This window comes from Ostrea edulis, chromosome 8, assembly GCF_947568905.1.
Source record: "Ostrea edulis chromosome 8, xbOstEdul1.1, whole genome shotgun sequence".
Lineage (NCBI taxonomy): Eukaryota > Metazoa > Mollusca > Bivalvia > Ostreida > Ostreidae > Ostrea > Ostrea edulis.
In genome coordinates, this window is record NC_079171.1 from 30220411 (window position 1) to 30241773 (window position 21363).

At 35.9% G+C, this 21363-nt stretch overlaps 1 protein-coding gene across 3 annotated transcripts in view; it reads right to left on the minus strand.

Annotated features, from left to right (window-relative positions):
* Positions 1-610: 610 nt before the first annotated feature.
* Positions 611-21363, minus strand: part of LOC125661586 (zinc finger protein 271-like) — a 29869-nt gene continuing 9116 nt past the window's right edge. For 2 of the 3 annotated variants that reach the window (XM_056147345.1, XM_056147344.1), the window contains exons 3-8: positions 16679-16950; positions 15770-16191; positions 14270-14386; positions 11020-11128; positions 9575-9802; positions 611-9178 (exon numbers count right to left, since the gene is read on the minus strand). In XM_056147345.1, coding sequence (XP_056003320.1) covers positions 8880-9178; positions 9575-9802; positions 11020-11128; positions 14270-14386; positions 15770-16191; positions 16679-16950 — 1447 coding nt within the window. In that variant the 3' untranslated portion in view covers positions 611-8879. The remainder of the gene's footprint in view (positions 9179-9574; positions 9803-11019; positions 11129-14269; positions 14387-15769; positions 16192-16678; positions 16951-21363) is intronic. The other variant, XM_056147346.1, reaches the window with a different exon arrangement.

Genomic DNA, 21363 nt, shown 5'->3' on the forward strand with positions numbered 1-21363 from the left:
CGATTAAGATCCCTCCCTGCTCAAAGGCCAAAAGCGCCGAGCATAGGCCTAAATTTTGCAGCCCTTCACCGCAATGGTGACGTCTCCATGAGTGAAATATTCTCGAGAGGGACATTAAACAATATTCAATCAATCAATTAAAAGTTTTATTCAAATACTTACCATTTTAAAAGGTTTAACGACCTGATTTTAAGCTCTCTACAGATGCACACATTGACAAAGTTTGTCGATTCTAAGACTCAAATCTACATGATCCCAAGAATGGTTTAAGCTATATCATCTTTTAAAATTATTTGTCACAGTGACCCTGGTTTAGAGTGCGACACACCTACTTAACCGACCAAGTTTGATCATTCTAGACCAAAAAATCTGTCCAGTTAAGAGTCGAATAGGAATTTGCCATATGGTCTTAATCAAAGCTCACAGTCGCCTAACTTTAAAGTGTGACCCACCCTCTAACCAAGATGTATTAGCTGACAAAGTTTGATGATTATAGGTCTAAAAATATTTTTAAAAGTTATGAGGCAAAAATGAAGCAAGACGAACAGACAAGAGGGATGGACCACCTCCCGTCTTTGACAGGCGTATATAAAAAACAACTCAACACAGGTTTTATTTAATCAGATCTAACTTTAATGATGTACTTTAAGTACAGGTTCTAACAACGAAGCTTTTAAAACATCAATATATATTTAGCACCAAGAAAGAAAAAAAAAAGCATTCACAACACATCTACTGGTAACTATACAACAAATTAAGTCATGTTACATTTCCAACAGTTCTAAAATAATACAGATCTACCAGTGCTAAATGATAAATAGACAACAGTGCCAGAAGCCTCCCTGGACTCGCATTGAATGATAATAAATTGTGATGGTGTCAAAAATCACCATGCCCCTTCTCAAAGAAGCAAGAAAATTCCTGCACAAAATGTACCTACAGCAGTGGTTTTTAATAAACGAAGTAATCTTTTGCGATGTGTACGTTTCCCCAGTTCCTCATAAAACGACCATAAACAATGATCTAATAAGAGGGGAAAATCGAATAACTTCAATGTTGACTCATAAAGAATACACCTATTAAAAATTCCATAACAAATAAATTATTTCAAACTGTATATTTGCAGACATATTCCTAAATTCTTTTTTTGTTTTATATTCTTAAAAAACAAAACAAAAAAACTTCTGGTTTTTTTGGCTCTCGAGATTTAATTTTAAAAAGGTTATGAACACCCTTTTGATTTGAAAATCCGTCCGCATTGAAAATTTATAAACCAATGAAAAGCAAGATAAGGTTTTTTTTATGTACACCTTTTGTTTCAGTTTTAAGTGCGTAAGTAAAGAGTGCTATGAAATAAGTTTCAAAACAATTCCTTCTTTTAGCAGTCAACAGAGAACAACAGGCAACTTTTGTAGAAATATTTCCCACAAATAACTGTATATGATTTATCAAAAAAAAAAAAAAAAAGAAAGATGAAAAATAAAATAAATGATAAAGTAAATGCCGTCTTTGATTACACAACTCTTTAAACAAAATGTAAACTTTTTTTAAGTGTAAAAATTGTATCTATCAACAGTTGCATGTACCAAGAAGCCATGTATATAACAACGTAAGTCTTCAATACTTTCTGGACAGAAAAATACTATTAGTTAGTTTCTGTTGGAAAGGGGGCAAAAATAATATCAGAGCTTTGACAATTTTTTTCCTTTTTTTTAATATAAAAACTAAGTTATAATATAAATGCACATAATGTAAGTTGTAAACCAAATTACAAGCTATTTGGCAAATCTTGTTCCCTTCACTAACATAGGGCTAATGCCCTGGTTTATGTACAAATGTCACAGCTACGACTATCAGGCCCTGGATATGTTTGTCTCCCCTTTTTCCACCCACCCCCCTTCATCCCCTGCCACATGAAAATGGCCTTACATAAAAATCTGATTTTAAAACATTAAAAAATCCATTTCGTATTCGCAATATTTTTTTTTTTTTTTTTACTTAATATGGCACTCTTTCTTGTGTCAGCTTTTAATTCAAGTTTAGGGGCAAGATCAAAAGTTTAATGTCTTACCAAAAAACTAAATTGAAATAGTTTTCATCAAAAACCGCCCTCTTGAAACTACATATGATGAATGTTGATCCAAATTGGTAACTTCAAGTACCAACTACCTTTTTCACCTTTTCTAGAGCATTGCTTATTCAAAAATGAATGTACATGGAATTTTTAAATTTCACTTTTTGAAACATTTAAAAAGTTGACCCCCCCCCCCAAAAAAAAATTATGTAATCAATATCAGACTCCCCCTGAAAGTATTTGAATTTAGATTTTTATTCAACACAGATCTTTTCCCCGAAAAACTGTCGAAATCACTCACAAATTAACAATCAATATTTTATACACACACCCTCAAAGTCCCCCCTCCCAGAAATGGTGGGTGAAAAACGGAGACAAAAACACTCCCTTAATCTGGGTCTTACAAACATCAATCATATTCTTCGAGACTTTTATTCATAAATGAAACCTTATTATCAAAGATCCTGCCTCTTGGTCATAGAGAAAAAAAATTCAACTCTGATGAATTGAAAATTAGAAAATGATGACAGGGGGGGAAAACAGCAGTGAACGTTTGGTTTACAGTCATTTGTAGAAAGAAGGAAAAAATGGGGGCAAGTTTGGAGAATATAATGAATGATATATGTATATATACATAACAATATTTGCCATAACTGTCACACAAAAAATATATCTATATAAGGGTGATTACATATAAGTTTGGTAATACACAAATAGTCTCTATAACGCATACCACTAACGTACATAGAATTGCATACATTCTACTTTATGCACCAAGTGTTTAATCATCACAAAAAGTGTAAAGTTGTCAATATTAATGTTTTCGAATTTATCACATATCTTAATCTATCTACTCCAACAGCTGCTGACAACCCAAGACTTCACAACTCAGGAAGGGAGAGGGGAGGGGGAGGGGGGCGTGTTAGAGATAGAGAGAAAAAATATCTCCATCAATTTACTCCAACAGCTGACAACCAAAGACTTCACAACTCAGGTTGGGGGGGGGGGGGGGGGGGGGATATTATAATGCCAAAACATTACCCAATGTCTGGGATTGAAACAAAAGCACACAACCCCTTCGTATGTATTAGAAATATTTTTGTGGGGATTGTCTTAAAGTACTAGTACCACAATATAGTTATTCAGACCTAACCCACCCAGTACGGGCACTCAACCCCACCCCACCCCACCCCACCCCAGAAAACGAAGAATCAGAAAATTTAACACTTAACAAATAAATCATTTAAATAAAATATAACCCCTTTTGTCTTAAAATAGCTAAATAAATACAGATGACATAATTGTTTATATTCTACATGTTTTGGCTGCGAGATACAGAAATAAGCAAGCTTGCTATAAAACCCAGCTTTTACCCTGTGTATATTGATAAGACATATCGAGAGAAAAAGATATACATTATAAAAATTAATGTCGAAGCTCCACAGAGCAGCAAAATAGCAAGATCAGCAGTATGATGATAAAGATTATTAAAATTCAGACGTAATCAATTGGTGAGAGGGAGAAAAAAAGGTACGGTCATTGCATGAGGAAGATATTTAAAGCAAATAAACAAAAAGACTTTGGCGACGTAAATCACATTCAAATGACGTATAAACATATCTTGTGTCAAATGGTGCATGACAAAGTTAAACAGTTAAACTTTGGCATAAATTGTGTCCAACATACACTCAGGTCACCTGCAGAAACCTGCTCGCAACACAGAAAACAAAAAAATTGTCATTACATATCTTATCCTTATAAATTTGCATGTCAGTAAATGGTGTTGTTTTTTTTAAATCCAGAAAAAAATGATAGCAAATGACAAATGTAAAATAGCAAAGTAGAAAAATAACTTCTCGCAGTTTTTAAGCAGTATCTATATGAAAATAATATTTTATGGTCCCGACTACTTTCTACGGTTGATATGTTCTATAAAACTAAACTTTTCATCACTTCGTCCATTGCCTTTTGTGTTGCTGTTAATTTCAGAGTCACAATGTTTCTTGCCATTTATTTTCTACCTGCCCATGGCAAGAAAGTTTAGTACTGGAAATTTTTTTTTAGGCTACAAATAACCTATTTTTCAATGTTAAGGTTATTTTCTTTGAAATAAGCATGCAGGCGATTGCATTAAAGGACACTTTTGTGTTATTAAAAGCCATTTTTGCCCCAATTTCAATAGCAATCTTTGTTGTATGTTGCTATGGGAATAAAATAATTCAATGAAATAAAGTTCAAAGTCGTCAACACCACAGATAACATAAGAAACAATCTATTAGGACTTTAAGGAGGTATATACTAAAGCATCATAATGGCCGATTAACTTTTAAAACATTCCTTTTAAATTTGATTGCCTAGCAGGGTAACTCGGGTTAACTTATCGATTGCTGATCTGCAGATTGTGGGTTCAAATCCAGCAGGGGTTTTAATATTTCCAGATCACTTTCTACTATAACTGCATTTTTTACTATTGTAAATTTGAAAGTTTTCAATTGTACATATCCTCCATTTTTCATTCACATCAGATTTCTCTGGTGTGTTATTCCTCCTTAAAACCAGATTACTGGCAAACAATTATCAATCTTGTGGGTATAAAGGTTGAGACTTTAAAAAATCTAAAAATTTCAAAACAACTTTTAGGAAACTTTCAAAACAACTTTTAGGAAACCAAAACGACACAGATAAAATTCGTCACTAGAGTCTTTGCTAAGATGGGCTTTTTTTGGACCTGCATCTGATACAGAGTTTTATACACTGCGTTTTACTTTCTCCTTTGTTAACTTTCACTGGCCAACAATTGATTTAGATCTTCCTATCTTGCATTATTTAATTTTCTGTGTCTCTTTTGTGGAATAACCTATGTACACACGTTGGTATGTCACACTTTTGATATAGAAATATAATCTTGAATCTGAAAATTTTTGACATACATGTACATTTAGTCTTGTGAAATTGAGTTAAAAAATGATGAAGATTCATTTTTGGGGATCAAAATTTTACGAATCATTGCTTTGTTGCTTCATGACAAATATCCCCACCCGCCCCACCCTAGAAGAATTTTTCAATACAGAAAAAAAATATCTTTGTGAATCCCATTGACCTGCACAATTGCTAAATATTTATCTACAGCAAAAATTACCACATTCTCGGTTCATAAACTTATAAAAAAAAAAAGTTTTCATCCTCGACTGCGTTTTTTAATGCGAATCACCTGCATGCGCTTAACAGGTTCGAAGTTCCTGCTATAATTTAACAATGAAATTCGAACAACAAGATTCTCCTTCAAAACAGCAACACAGGAAACAACACAGAGTGATACTAACAAATTTGGTCTCCTAAACAATTAACAGCTCATGATAACAGACAAATTGACTAAATAGACATGCAGCATGCTGTGTGTGATGCAGAGAAGATGTGTTTTTAACATGTGAGAAAACAAACAAAAAATATAGCGTCTTAGTTAGTAATAACCTATTGCTGAAAAAAAAACCCACATAAATACAGTAATGTATTTATCGAAACTGCAGATAAACAAGTGATGTGTATGTATGTGCAGAAAACATGAAAATTTGAAAACTAAATATGATACATACAATATTGCTAATTTATAATACAATATGTTATATTGCCAACAATAGAAAACTAGTCACTTTAACTTTACTCTAGTTTTTTTTTTTCCTTCAGCAGTTCAGTATTGGAATAATTACTTATAACAATTCAAAATAACAAAACTAAACTTGTGCTGTCAGTGAATAGGTATACTTGGTTTAACATTTGAACAAATATTTGTTTGGCAAGTGTTCTTTCATGAACAAAAAATATACCGGAGTCTAAAGAAAACTACACGTAGAACATGATGGCCACATTTTAGGAGAATTTTTACCCCCTTTTTTTTCTGTTGAAATTTTGTCTGTAAAAATTAAAATAAATCAACAAAAAAATCATCTTTTGGTTTAAAACACTGGCAATTATATTGCTTGGGTTCGAATTTACTATTAAAGAACACTCTTTAATGGTAAATTTGAACCCAAGCGATCTAATTGCCAGTGGTTTTGATAAGTGTATGCCATCCTCCATATGTTTGGAAGAAGAAATAATAATAATAAAAAAAAAAAAGTGGACAACATTTTGAAGACAAAAATACTGGTACCCTCCACAATACTTCAAAGCATAAAAAAGTGCTCAATATCATAAACTACGAGGTAACCATTGTATTAACACAGCACATTGTGCTACAACGAAGGCAGCACATTATGCTACAACAAAAGCAGCACATTGTGCTACAACACAGGTAGCACATTGTGCCACAACAAAATAAAATGCGAGTTCAATGGTTTTAAATGCACATGATATTCAATGTAGAATCAATGTTTTAAAAAAAAATATAGTACAGTAAATGATATGTTGACTACCGCGACGGACAATCCACTTTTATACATGGCACTATGGTGTGTTGCTTTCATACAAGGTTTGGTTTCACACAAATCTTGGCCATTTCAATATCGTAGAGGAAATTTTTTTCCCACTTTGATGCCAAAAAGAAGTTTGAAAACCATGTTGATCATTAAAAGTTGCAATGAATGCCATATTGTGTTTCACGTTTAATGTACATTAATGTATATATAGAAAACAAATATCGGATTCAGAATATCATTACCGGTACCCCTATCACAATATACAGATAAACCGGCAATATCTAACTGTATTTTCAAAGTGATGTCAAAATATTTTTGGGGTAGGACTTAAAATTCGCTTGTTTTTTTTTTTCTTTCTCAAATGGATTTAAATGGCCGTGAAAGATATGTTACAATACAGATTTAAATTTGCTGAATCAGAAAACAATCTGGTGTTCCCCGCTGCTCTCAAAATAACTTAATATATATATATATTCAGCAAAACATCATACTGCTGTGAATGAATAATAAAACATACGAGAAAAAAAATATGTTGGCTAATATAGTGTGCATTGAAATTAATGACGATATCAAGAAATAAAAATTTTTTGTCGAAACTACAAACCTGTAGATTATGTAGAAAATCTTTTAATTAAGATAATGATGCGTAACACATCATCAATAAACGGAAGCACGTTGTTGTGGCAAAAATGAAATAAGAAATATTTTCTTTGTCCTTTCCAATTTCCTATCTTATTTCATTAGTTCAGTGGATTAAAGCAAATCCAGAAACCAAGGTTCGAAGCCTTCAGAGGACTTTCAACCTGGCGTCATATTTCCTTAATTTTTTTTTTTCAATGGAAAAACGTAAAATTTAAATGTTTCCCCATTCATCACATAGTATGATAAAGCACTAGCACTTAATATGTAAAATTTAAAAATATTATTCTTGAACAATTAAGGCCTAATTTCTTTCAAACATTGCTTCTTTTACCATTTTGCACAACTTTGAAAAATTGTCCAGATTAAAAAAAATCGATATTGCTATTTCCTTACAGAACATTCACTTTTAATTATTTCGAATGTTCACCACTTTTTACGAGGAATTATTAACAGAGGTAAATGTGTACACTTCAACATAATGAACATTTCACTAAATCAGGAGTTTGTTTTTACCAAAAAAATATTTTTTTTTAACCATCAGCTCCTAGGTTAAAACAGTGGGTCCCAATAGGTACCATTACGTAGATGACATTTATTTCAGGGCCTTGGATATAAGTCTGAAAGCAAGATCTATTTAAATGCATACTTTGATCCCCAATGAACGAGAGATGAAGTTGTCAAAAATAGTTTGGACCTACGAATCTTACGAACATAAAATCATTCAAATTATAGCTAAATAAGCTGCGAAAATTACGTGTGTGCTTTCTTTAGCATGAGTAAACGTCTAAAGAAAAACCACGACCATATGTAAATTGATATACTTATCACGTACAGCAGATATGTCAAAACTTGTTTCAAAATAGATTTGTCCAATAATATGAGAAGGCATAAATGATAAAAATTTGTCCTGCCTACGATTGTGTGAAAATGGTGTCTCAAAGGCGACACAAACAATATTAAATCTAATTCAGGCCTCATGTTCAATTAAAAATTTCAAACGACTGAAATACCTGTAAAAATAGCACTAACCTTGTATATTTCACTCTTAAAACTGAGTAATTTGAAAAGAAAGAAGAAGAAAAAACAAACAAAATGTGTCAGGGCTATAATAAATAACAATAAGCAAAACCATGTCTGATATACAAAAATACAATGTATGAAACAAATCTAAACTAAGTGAATATTGCAAACAGAAAAAATTAAATGTAAAACTACTATCTAAAATAATACAGATCTTTTGTTCAACAACAACAACAAAACTGTGGAAGATTTCAAGAAAGCACGAGAATTTTTTGGGGTCAAAATTCTTCCTCTCTCTTAATTTTTCTTTTCTTCCCACAAGTATTTCTAACTTCAGATCATTTGTATATAATAAAAAAAAAAAAAAAACGGGAAATCCAGCAAAAATAAGAAGTGGAGATTATTCATTACTTTTACTGACCATGCAATGCAATTATCATTTGGCATCAAAAATACTCTGCATGAATTGTGTGTCCAACATTTTCATTGCTTTGGACATTTTTACTACACCCTACGCTTACACTTTTCAACAGCATCAATCACTCTCCATGGTGGAAAACTCCCCGATGAAAAAAAAAAAAAAATTTCATATGGATGATCATAAATAATCAAAAATATCTCGGGGGTTTCCAACATTTTTTTCTCACTTGCCTCGGGTAGAAAGAATTTTTTCTTTTCCTCACGTCTTACCGATATAGAAACTCTGCGAGAACCTGGACACTTTTCTTTTACTTTATGTGACTGATGAGATGGCAGTTGAACTCGATCCGGTCCCGACAGGACAACCGACATATAACGCATTTGAACGGATCTGCGTCGTGGGAGTGGAACCCGTTGTGGAGGAGATACAGGGTGCAGTCTTCGAACAGGATATGGCAGTGTTCGCATCGGTAAAGCTTCCCAGTGATACTGTTTACATCCTGGAACTCCTCGATACTCTGGTCCCCCGAGTAAATGCTGTCGGACTCGTTCAAAAGACTCTGGGTCACATGGGTTGAGGTGTCAGGGTCAACCATTGAGGACGCAGCTAATGAGGAGAGAGAGAGAGAGCAGATTCTCAAGGATTCAATTAAAGCATTGAAAAATTGTACAGTGAAACCTGTCTCATCTGACTGGGAGGCAAAGTTTTTTGTCAGACTAATCAAAAGTAAGAAACAATGAAAATTTAAAATTGTGAATGAAAATAAAGCCTGGATTGGAATGCCCAGTAAAATGGATTGCATAGGTGTCGGATTAGGCAGTTTTCACTGTATTTTGACATGTATTGAGATAACAACACAGTCAATACAGAAATGCATGTTATTGCTATTCGTCTGCACAATGTATTGTGTTGTTAACACAACAGATTTCATTTTCATTTGATTCAATAAAACTCTTAACTACCTGATCGACTATATTATCTCATCAGACATTTCACACCTACCTGATCCACTATATCGTCTCATCGGACATTTCTGTTTGCGCGAGTTTCCAGACAGCCGACTGTGCAGGTTCGTACACTTGATTTCCTGAACCTCCTCTGAGTTGTTGTTGTCTGAGTGGTCGCTGACCACGCTCGAGTCCTCCGAGTTTGGCTTGGCACTTTGTTCGGGCTCTGGTTGGACGAAATCGGTCTCCATTGCTGTCTTGTCTGCGTCTGTTCGGTTTGTGCCTGTTGAGAGAAGAGTGGGCCAATCAGTATTTTGTAGACTACACTGCATTTCAAACTTCCAGAACATTAAGAATCAATGTTAGTAAGATTATTTTCCAAGTCTGATTTGAGTTTCTAGTGTCATTGGTGAGACCTAAATAGACTTGGAGAAGTTGCTTTGTGTGGTGATTTTATCTGGAGAAGGTGCTTTGTGTAGTGATTTTATCTGGAGAAGGTGCTTTGTGTAGTGATTTTATCTGGAGAAGGTGCTTTGTGTAGTGATTTTACCTGGAGAAGGTGCTTTGTGTGGTGATTTTATCTGGAGAAGGTGCTTTGTGTAGTGATTTTGTCTGGAGAAGGTGCTTTGTGTAGTGATTTTACCTGGAGAAGGTGCTTTGTGTAGTGATTTTGTCTGGAGAAGGTGCTTTGTGTAGTGATTTTACCTGGAGAAGGTGCTTTGTGTAGTGATTTTATCTGGAGAAGGTGCTTTGTGTAGTGATTTTGTCTGGAGAAGGTGCTTTGTGTAGTGATTTTATCTGGAGAAGGTGCTTTGTGTGGTAAGATTGTTTTACTTATCAAGGCACTTTGTGTGGTGATATTTTTCTGCTTAATTAAGCGATATTTTTAAATTTTGGGATAATCAGCATTCTTCTAGCCCCGGGGGTGTTTACTCTCCGTTTTGTAGCCACATGTCTGGAGTTTGGGTTGTATGCCTGTGAGTCAACTCAATGTTTCCTAGCCATGTGTAGTGAATGTTAACTCATCATTTTCTAGCCCTGTGTCGAGTGTTTACTAACCGTTTTCAAGCCCCGTGCCGGGGGTGTTTACTCAACATTTTCTAGCCCTGTGTTGGTGTGTGTTTACTGTTTTCTAGCCCCATGTTGGGGTGGGGTGGGGTGGGGTGGGGGTGGATGTGTGTATATTCACCGTTTTCTAGACCCGTGTCGGGGGATGGGGGTGTGTTTATTCACCGTTTTTTAGCTACGTGTCGGGGTGTGTGGGTTTGTGTTTACTTACCGTTTTCTAGCCCCATGTTGGGGTGGGGTGGGGGGGGGTGGGGGGGTGTTTACTCACCGTTTTCTAGCCCCGTGTCGGGGGTGGGGGTGTGTTTATTCACCGTTTTCTAGCCCTGTGTCAGGGGTGTTTACTCACCATTTTCTAGCCCCGTGTCGGGGGTGTGCGTGTGTTTACTCACCGTTTTCTAGCCCCGTGTCGGGGGTGTGTGTGTGTTTACTCACCGTTTTCTAGCCCCGTGTCGGGGGTGGACACTGATCTTGACGTGTGGGAATCGGAGCTATACTTCCTGTCCCTGGCAGTTGTCGTACTGACGGCAGTGTCCCCATTATCCTGTAACCATGGTAATGTAAATTAAACATTTTACAGATATCCTTCACTAAATTCTTTTTTGTCTGATCTAACTTTGTGTGTCATTATCAGCAGGATATGAAACCATGATTGTTATCCGAAATTGTAATAAATACCATTAGTGAGATTTTGTGACACTGCTATGAGTTTCTTGCAGTAAGAAATTAACATTAACAATTCAATCTAGATGTCATTTTCTTCTTAAGGTCACCTTAATCAATGCCATGATTAACACTCAGAAAACTTTTTGAAAAATTAACTGTACCACCATGGCACAATAGGCCCATGAGATGTTTATTCATAATAAACAGATAGATGAGTGTGCATGACAAAACCATGCCAACCTTGATACAAAGATTTCACCTACTTGTTTATGGCCTGATTTAATCTGATTGAGAATATGACTCATTACAAAGATAATTTATATCATTAATCAATAATTATCACCCAAGGAGATTTGGGGATCTCTAAAACATCCAAGACTATTTTCTGTAGTGTCCCTAGATTTCCATTGCAATTGAATTTAATAATAAATATATCTCTCAAATTGGTCAACCTACTACAGAAATTATATCTTGAAACATATTTCCATTTTATTACATGTACATGTATTTATATAATTCCTTTCACATGGAATGAATACGTTACAATTTTGGGTTCTACATAAAAATGTTCCCCAACTAAAGGGGTGACGAATAATTTTCACCGCCTCCTTACATTATACTCATTTATTCATCTTTAACTGGACAGATGCAAATTGAACTCCTTGAAACACCATGGCTTAGATCGAGACAAATGGAATTCCTGTTCACGGTTGTGTCATGGACATTTTTGTGGTACAATATTGCATATGTATATCATTATTGTTAGAAATAAAATAATTATTTAAATCAATTGTTAGATAGCTACATTTAAAAAAAAAATGTATTTCATGATGTAATTATTTTCTAAATAAGGTTACTGCATTACTCTTCCATTTGCAGGGATTATCTCCCTTATAACATAATGGTTTTTGTTTTATTTGGACATTGATGAAGTTTTAATGACCTGATTTTAAGATGCAATTCAAATTTCTCTACAGATGCACCAAGTGACAAAATTTGATGATTCTCGGATTCAAATTTTCTTGACTTTAAAAAAAGATTATGTCATTATATGGTCAAATCATCTTAAATAAAGAACATTAAGTGGGACTCATTTTGTGTTTCATATACTGTATATACTCGCCTATAAGTCGGTCCGCCTATAAGTCGGTTGTATTTTTTAAGGTTATTTTGTAGGAATTTGCCATTGACCCGCTTATAAGTCGGTACAAATTTTTGTCAGAATCGGTTGACAATTTCAAGTCAATGCTCTAGTGTTTTTACTTATGTTTCAAAAAATATTTTGAGAAATTAATAATTATGAGGTGCTCAATATCCAAACCTTATCTGTTTGGGGTTTAAACGCAACCCTTGATCTATTATGGGCAATGATCCCTTGTTTACCTCAGCAATTATGGTCTCCTAATTACCAGTACCTGACACCGTGTTTACTTAGTGGCACGCGCCTCGCAAAAACTGTTATTGTGGGATTCCAGTATAATTCATTGTATCAACAATAGAGTTTTTAAGAGTCAAGAATATGATCTAAATTATCTGTTAAAAATATTCAATTTTTTATGAAAAATATTTCAGCCGGTATACATATGAATATTTCAATATTAAATCGGGTTCGTAATTCAATTTTACCGATAAACGATAGATTAGCCTGGTACCCAAGGCCTTCCGATGTTCACCAGGCTAACAATAGATTAGCTGAATTGAAAGTATTAGTTACCGGTATGTAAATAATTTTTAACGAAATAAAAATATGCAAATACTTGTACTTTATACATAATTTTAAAATACATAAACAATACACTACGTCTAGATATTTGTGAACAATAATCATTTGTGTGGTAGTCCATGATAATCATCGGAGTTGTTTAAAAAACACTACATTACGCCGCCCAGAAAAATACCAATCTTCTTAGGACGCGCCTATAAGTAGAACATAGAGTTTTGGACCAAAAATTGACTCCCAAAAATCCGACTTATAGGCGAGTATATACGGTACATCAGCTGACAAGGTTTGACGATTCTAGGTCTAGTATTTAGGACATGAGCCAGATACGAAAAAGCTAACAGACAGACAGATAGACAAGAGCACTATTCCATAATACACCCTGTCTTAAACGGGCATATAAAAATTGAAAAAAATCAAAATCATTGCCAAAATTATTTTTTTTTTACCTCCAATTCTGTTTATCTGTAAAAACATCGGTGTCAAAATGTTCTACAGACTTTCTGAACACCCTTAAAAAATGAAAATTTGATTACATGTTTCTTATCACTGTAACATCACACCTAAATTTACATTTGGGGGAAATAATTCTGTAACACAAACCTAAACGTACATTAGGAGAGGAAATAATTCTGTAACATAAACCTGAACTTACATTAGGAGGGGAGATAATTCTGTAACATAAACCTAAACTTACATTATGAGGGGAGATAATTCTGTAACATAAACCTAAACTTACATTAGGAGGGGAGATAATTCTGTAACATAAACTTAAACTTACATTAAGAGGGGAAATAATTCTGTAACACAAACCTAAACGTACATTAGGAGGGGAGATAATTCTGTAACATAAACCTAAACTTACATTAGGAGGGGAAATAATTCCGTAACATAAACCTGAACGTACTTTAGGAGGGGAAATAATTCTGTAACGTTAACCTAAACTTACATTAGGAGAGGAAATAATTCTCTAACATAAACCTAGTGTTAAATCTAAAGCAAACTAGCATGGCGCTGCGCCATGCCCTTTTTAATTGCACCATGCCCCCTTTTTTTTAAAAAAATATTTGTTAATATAAGCAATTGTTCTTTATTTCACAAGGTTGATTGAAAAGTTTAAAATCAAGGCAGAAGGTATTAACTTTTAAAGAGGCTAAATTATTATTTTATTACTATTATAGTATGATACAATGAAAGCACCCCGAAATTGTCTTGCCGCGACGAAAAGTGCCCTTTTTAGCACATGATATGTGTGCCCTCTCTAGATCCTAGATTTAACACTAATAAACTTAAACATACATTTGGAGAGGAAATAATTCCGTTAGCGACGGAGGTAGAGACTTCGGCCGACTGTCTGTACAGGTCCTCCTGGGGGGTGGAACGTGCTGTCAAGTTCATACCCTCCGTCTTCATCAACTGTCATAGAAAAATAATTCATTATCATTTCTTTCCTTGATCATTCATGGACAATAATTAACACTTCTCTCATTACAGAAATTCCCTGCATGCATGAAAAGGAGATGATAATGAACAGCAATCATCTAAAAAAAATTCTATTTAACAATTCAAATTCGACAAGCATTCTGTAAATATTGCAGAGCGATAGATGTACCCTACCGACCCCAAGTAAAGACGTCGGCGTAATATTCGGTGTGAATAATTATATATCAATGGTTAATGCACGATAACCAGGTCCCACAAAATAAAAGCCGTATAGAACAGATTCAAATTCCCTTTTTTCTACTATGTCTAAGGGGCATAACTCTGCAAAACATTAATGGACTGGGACAAAATTTATTGTTTTGCTGTTTTCCGCCACACTCAACAATTTTTCAGTTATCTGGTGGCGCCCAGTTTTTATTGGTGGAAGAGAGAATCCAGATACAATGTAGCTGGGAAGAGACCACCGACCTTCTGAAAGTAAACTGGGAAACTCTCACTTACTGGTGCGAGCGGGATTCGAACCTGCGCCGACCAGAGGTGAGAGGCTGTGTGATTATGAGCGCGATGCTCTAACCACTCGGCCACGGAGGCCCCTAAAATCAGTATGAAGAGAACACTCAACCAAACGACAAGCTGTATTTCCAAACAAGATTGTTACATGTACATCATGTACTCCAGCATGATAGAGGTTCACGACGAGATACTTTTGACTTAGCGATGCTTAACTGAGGTATATAAAGGACGTCAACTGAGGCTATAACTTGTTTGGAGTACTGTGTCATGATGTATTGCTTTATTGTCACATGCTGGGGAATACGAATTTTTTTGTGGTACTTGAATGCTGTTGATGTGTTCATTGTGAACATGATCTGCTCTATTTTTATTCAGTATTTGATTGTGGTTTCATGGTATTCCAGACAAACACGAGACCCATAGGCCATATTGCTCACCTGAGCAATATTATTATCCAATGTACAACATTAAAATCCCAATCACAGTCCCACACTGGCCCTGGGGATGTGATACTGGGGATGTGATATGATGAAAATCAATCCTGTACTTCACATATGGATGTTTGTAAATTGATTTCAAATTGCAAACACAAAAAAATAATGGGGAAAAAATAGTATATATAGAAAAGTCCATTTCATCATAGCCATATCCATCTAAAATTAAACAATTTAAGACAACCTGAAAATGATATGTACACAAGTTAATATGTGTACAACATTTCCCACCCCCAAAATCTCCAGACATAAAATATCTACAGACAGACAAGCAGACAGTTTGTTTGTGAGGGTATAAGCAATGTAACTATTCTCTATAACAGCTGCGTTGTCTGGATTTTCTACTCACCTGTCCTTGTGTAGCAAAAAGGCCAACAGGTGTAGCGATTTCCCCGAGAGCAGCACCAAAATGTAACGAAGAAAGATTCAGAAAGGGAGATAACTGGGATGGAAACGGAAAACCCGGGGGTGGAAACTGGTCCATGTGGAGCTGCTCCACATGCGGAGCAAAGCTATCTATGGGCGGCATGTTCTCATCGTCTGTCTCACCGGCTGACGTGACAGTGGGCAAGTGTTTCATGAAGTCGGCCACGCCGGAGATTTCTGGATGCGTAGCTAAGTGTGCCTTGGCGTCTTCCCACTGGGAGAATTTAACGGGGCAAATTGGACATTTGTGGAGCATCTCCATCATGTGTCGTCTCTCGTGCATACGAAAACTTCCATTCTGGGCAAAAGTCTGTCCGCAGAGTTTACACATGTAGGGCCGCTCTCCTGCAAAACACGAAAATCATTAATCAACCATGTATTTAAAAAAAAAAAACCATGCAGTTACAAAATCACCTAGATCCGAAGTCTTTTATAAACTTTCCAAATGTAATGGTGTAAAGAGTACACAAATTTAAGTCTTGATTTTTTAAATTATTAATTACTTAATTATAGTCTTTGTTTTCTACTAAAAACTATAAGCAACTGTACAGGTATTCAGAGTTTACCTGTGTGTACCCGTTCTGTACAGGTATTCAGAGTTTACCTGTGTGTACCCATTCTGTACAGGTATTCAGAGTTTACCTGTGTGAACCCGTTCTGTGCAGGTATTCAGAGTTTACCTGTGTGTACCCGTTCTGTACAGGTATTCAGAGTTTACCTGTGTGTACCCGTTCTGTACAGGTATTCAGAGTTTACCTGTGTGTACCCGTTCTGTACAGGTATTCAGAGTTTACCTGTGTGTACCCGTTCTGTGCAGGTATTCAGAGTTTACCTGTGTGTACCCGTTCATGTGTCCGCAGGGTGCCGATCTGAGTGAATGATTTCCCACACGTCTCGCATCTGTACGGCCGCTCGCCGCTATGAATTCGGCGATGGGTGGTTAAACTGCTGGCATTTGAGAATGTCTTGTTGCAGATTTTACACTGGAAGTTAGAGTTACCGTGTTCTGATTTGGACTTAGGGGTGGAGTAATTCTGATTCTGGACTACCGCCACCTGGCTCTTGTTCGTGGGCGATTGTTTGTCCGGATTCAAACCCAGTTGTCTGGAATAGAAAAAGAGATGTCAGGCTACGAATATCCATTGAAATATAAAGCTGTACAATCCTGCTGCAAAGGCTAAGCTGATGTCTGATTTCTATCTCTTATTCTTTATTTTTTTTCCGGGGATGGGGGTGAAGGATGAGCCGTCCTCATCATTATAGTCTGAAGGAGACAAGGTGATATAAATATTGTAAGGAACTGACTACATATTTCACTAATACAAAGTAAAACACTTGTTGCCACACCCCTAACCACAGATACAGAGTAAAACACTTGTTGCCACACCTCTAATCACTGTAACCTACAAAGTAAAACACTTGTTGCCACACCTCTAATCACTGTAACCTACAAAGTAAAACACTTGTTGTCACACCTCTAATCACATCTACAAAGTAAAACACTTGTTGACACACCTCTAATCACTGTAACCTACAAAGTAAAACACTTGTTGCCACACCTCTAATCACTGTAACCTACAAAGTAAAACACTTGTTGTCACACCTCTAATCACATCTACAAAGTAAAACACTTGTTGACACACCTCTAATCACTGTAACCTACAAAGTAAAACACTTGTTGCCACACCTCTAATCACAAATACAGTATAAAATACTTGTTGCCACACCTCTAATCACAAATACAGTATAAAACACTTGTTGCCACACCTCTAATCACTGTAATCTACAAAGTAAAACACTTGTTGCCACACCTCTAATCACTGTAACCTACAAAGTAAAACACTTGTCGCCACACCTCTAATCACATTTACAAAGTAAAACACTTGTTGTCACACCTCTAATCACTGTAACCTACAAAGTAAAACACTTGTTGTCACACCTCTAATCACATCTACAAAGTAAAACACTTGTTGCCACACCTCTAATCACTTTTACAAAGTAAAACACTTGTTGCCACACCTCTAATCACTGTAACCTACAAAGTAAAACACTTGTTGTCACACCTCTAATCACTGTAACCTACAAAGTAAAACACTTGTTGTCACACCTCTAATCACATCTACAAAGTAAAACACTTGTTGCCACACCTCTAATCACATTTACAAAGTAAAACACTTGTTGCCACACCTCTAATCACTGTAACCTACAAAGTAAAGCACTTGTTGTCACACCCCTAATCACATCTACAAAGTAAAACACTTGTTGCCACACCTCTAATCACATTTACAAAGTAAAACACTTGTTGCCACACCTCTAATCACTGTAACCTACAAAGTAAAGCACTTGTTGTCACACCCCTAATCACATCTACAAAGTAAAACACTTGTTGCCACACCTCTAATCACTGTAACCTACAAAGTAAAACACTTGTTGCCACACCTCTAATCACTGTAACCTACAAAGTAAAACACTTGTTGTCACACCTCTAATCACATCTACAAAGTAAAACACTTGTTGCCACACCTCTAATCACTGTAACCTACAAAGTAAAACACTTGTTGTCACACCTCTAATCACACCTACAAAGTAGAACATTTGTTGCCACACCCCTTATCACAAGTTGTTTTTTTTTTATATCTAAAACAAGAAAACCTACCAAGTCAGAAGGGGTACCACAATAAAAATCTTAATATAAACAATTGCAAGTCCCAATAACAAAAATGAATAAATCTAAATTTAGAATATTTTAATCTATTAAAACTGATAAATCTGAACATCAAATGGGTCTTCCTTTCTTTAATTCAAGTATCACCTTTAAATTCCATGGAAATCTTCTCAAGCAATCTCAAGATAGCAAGTACTATTATCTTATAAATATAAAAAAAAAAAAAAATTCCAAGTCCCATAACTCTGTAACAAAAAGTCCAATAAATCTAAAAATCAAATTTCTTCCTATAATCCATGTATAAAATTTATAAAAATCTCCCCAAGGATACTAAAGTTATTACATGCCATTACTACAGAGGGCCAGACAGACACAGATTAGGGGACCCACCACATTGTGAAACACTTAGCAAGTGTTACTTTTTAAAAATAAATAATAAATCATAACTGAAATCAACTGGCTCCCTGACATATTGTTTTTGCATTTTTATATATTGTATGCGAGTCTGTTATGTAACATCGCATGAACACAGAAATTATTCTATAGAAAGTTGAGGGTTTTTTTAATTAATTACATAAACATGGCATTGCTAATGACACCTGTTTCCACGATCTTAATACACAAATTTCCTGACAAGAGACAACACATAACTTAGCTCCCAGAATTCTAGGACACAAGGAGATCGAGATGACAAACCACAGTTAGTTGTACAACTCTCTTGCTCCCCCCCCCCCCCCCTCTTCAATTTTCTGCAATCAGACCTCATCATACATGTATAAATAACAGATAAACAGGTGTAAAATCTAAAAACAGGTCTTTACCAGCAATAAATAATCTTGATTACCATAAGTCATGATCAATGCCTAATTTTTAATGCATTCCAGTGGAGTCAATATAATCAAGATTTCAGTCAAATATATTAACTTTCCCTGGCCAGCAACCACACTGCATTAAGTGTGTGTTTTACCTGGAAATCAGTGGAGCATGGGAAAGCAGCCATGTCTTTATGATAATTAATTTGCGGCTGACTGGGTGTCAGTATTTCTATAGTATATACTGCATAAAGGTCAGTCGACTCACAGAGGTCGCAGTCAGCATTTAAAAGTCTGTACCTTATGTGTGTGTATACCATGAATAACAATAAATCTCTCTTTCTCTTTCTTTTGCTCTATCTCTCTTTCTTGGGAAGTTGACCATACTATGCGAAGCCAGAATATGTTGAGATTAAAAACTGTATTCTATTGATTGCCATGATATTGCAATGGTAATAAACCACTAATGTGTCTTTATTCAATAGGTCACAAATCTCTCCTTTATCAGGCTAGACAGTTAATACCCTGCTGGTGTTGTCTAATATACAAACACATCAGCCTGTTGCATGTAGATCTGTCCCCAACATCAAGTTGACCTCAATGAAATCCTCTCTTTCTCTTTCACATTTTCTCTCTCTCCCTGTTCCTCTGTCTCTCTCTCTCTGTACCCCTCTCTCTTTCTCTGTTTCCCCTCTTTTATTTACCTCTCTCTTTGTGCCCCCCTCTCTCTTTATCCCCTCTCTTTCTCTCTGTTCCCCCTCTCTTCTCTCTATATCTGTATCTTTGCCCTCCCCCTCTCCTTGTCCCCCTCTCTCTTTCTCTCTGTGTACCCCCTCTCTTCTCTCTATCTTTGCCCCCTCTCTCTCTTTGTCCCTTTCTCTTTCTCTCTGTGTACCCCCTTTCTCTTTGTTCCCCCTCTTCTCTCTATCTTTGCCCCCTCTCTCTTTCTCACTGTGTATCCCCTCTCTCTTTCTCTCTGTATACCCCCCTCTCACTCTTTCTCTCTGTGTACCTCTCTCTCTTTCCCCTCTCTTCTCTCTATCTCTATCTTTGTCCCCCTCTCTCCCTCTTTGTCCCCCTCTCTCTTTCTCTCTGTTCCCCTCTCTTCTCTCTATCTCTATCTTTGCCCCCCTCTCTCCCTCTTTGTCCCCCTCTCTCTTTCCTTCTGTGTACCTCTCTCTCTCTGTTCCCCTCTCTTCTCTCTATCTCTATCTTTGTCCCCCTCTCTTTCTCTCTCAGCTGTTCCCCCTTTCTTCTCTTCATATCTCTCTCTTTGCCCCCTCTCTCTTCTCTCTCTCCCCCCTCTCCTATATAAAATTGTGTTGGACCTATACAGTCCTGCATTAAATAATCTAACATTCCATCCATTATGCAGTTTATGTACTGCTGCCTAATGTTTCAGTTTGAAAACCTTAATAGTCCCTGTTTGGATAATCTGGCACAGTGTGTTACAGAAGTGAGTCACGGAATTGAATTCTCCTACACCTGTAGAAATATATCCAGTGATTCATGTAGAGATGGTACACGTTTTAAATCCCTGAGCAAAGTTAAGGGGGAGCATGTAACAATAATAACAACAAAAAATAAATAAAATTTTTAAAATACAAAAATTTCGAGAGAGAAAAAATAGACAGCTAGAGTATGTTTATCGTGGCATAGGTTGATATTAAAGACATGTGACATGGTTCCTTCCCGCGGATGACTGTGGCATTCATAACGTCTTTATCATAGGCCCGGCCCGAGTCTCTATACATGTAAACGTGTTACACAATGCCATGATAAAATTATGCATCACCAGCGGCAGGTAAAAATCTAACCTGACCCATACCAAGTGTCATATCATTGTCATCAGAGACAGCAAAGGTCACATGGTGATAGCCCTCCTTAACTTAATACTTCACAATCAAATTTACAGCATAAAATTATATCGATGGTGAACTTTACTAAACAGTATCTGTAGCTATACATACTAATAACCTAAGTAGGTCAACACTTTCTCAGGTTTTTTTTTATTTCGGTCACTGGAGCATGACTTCATGA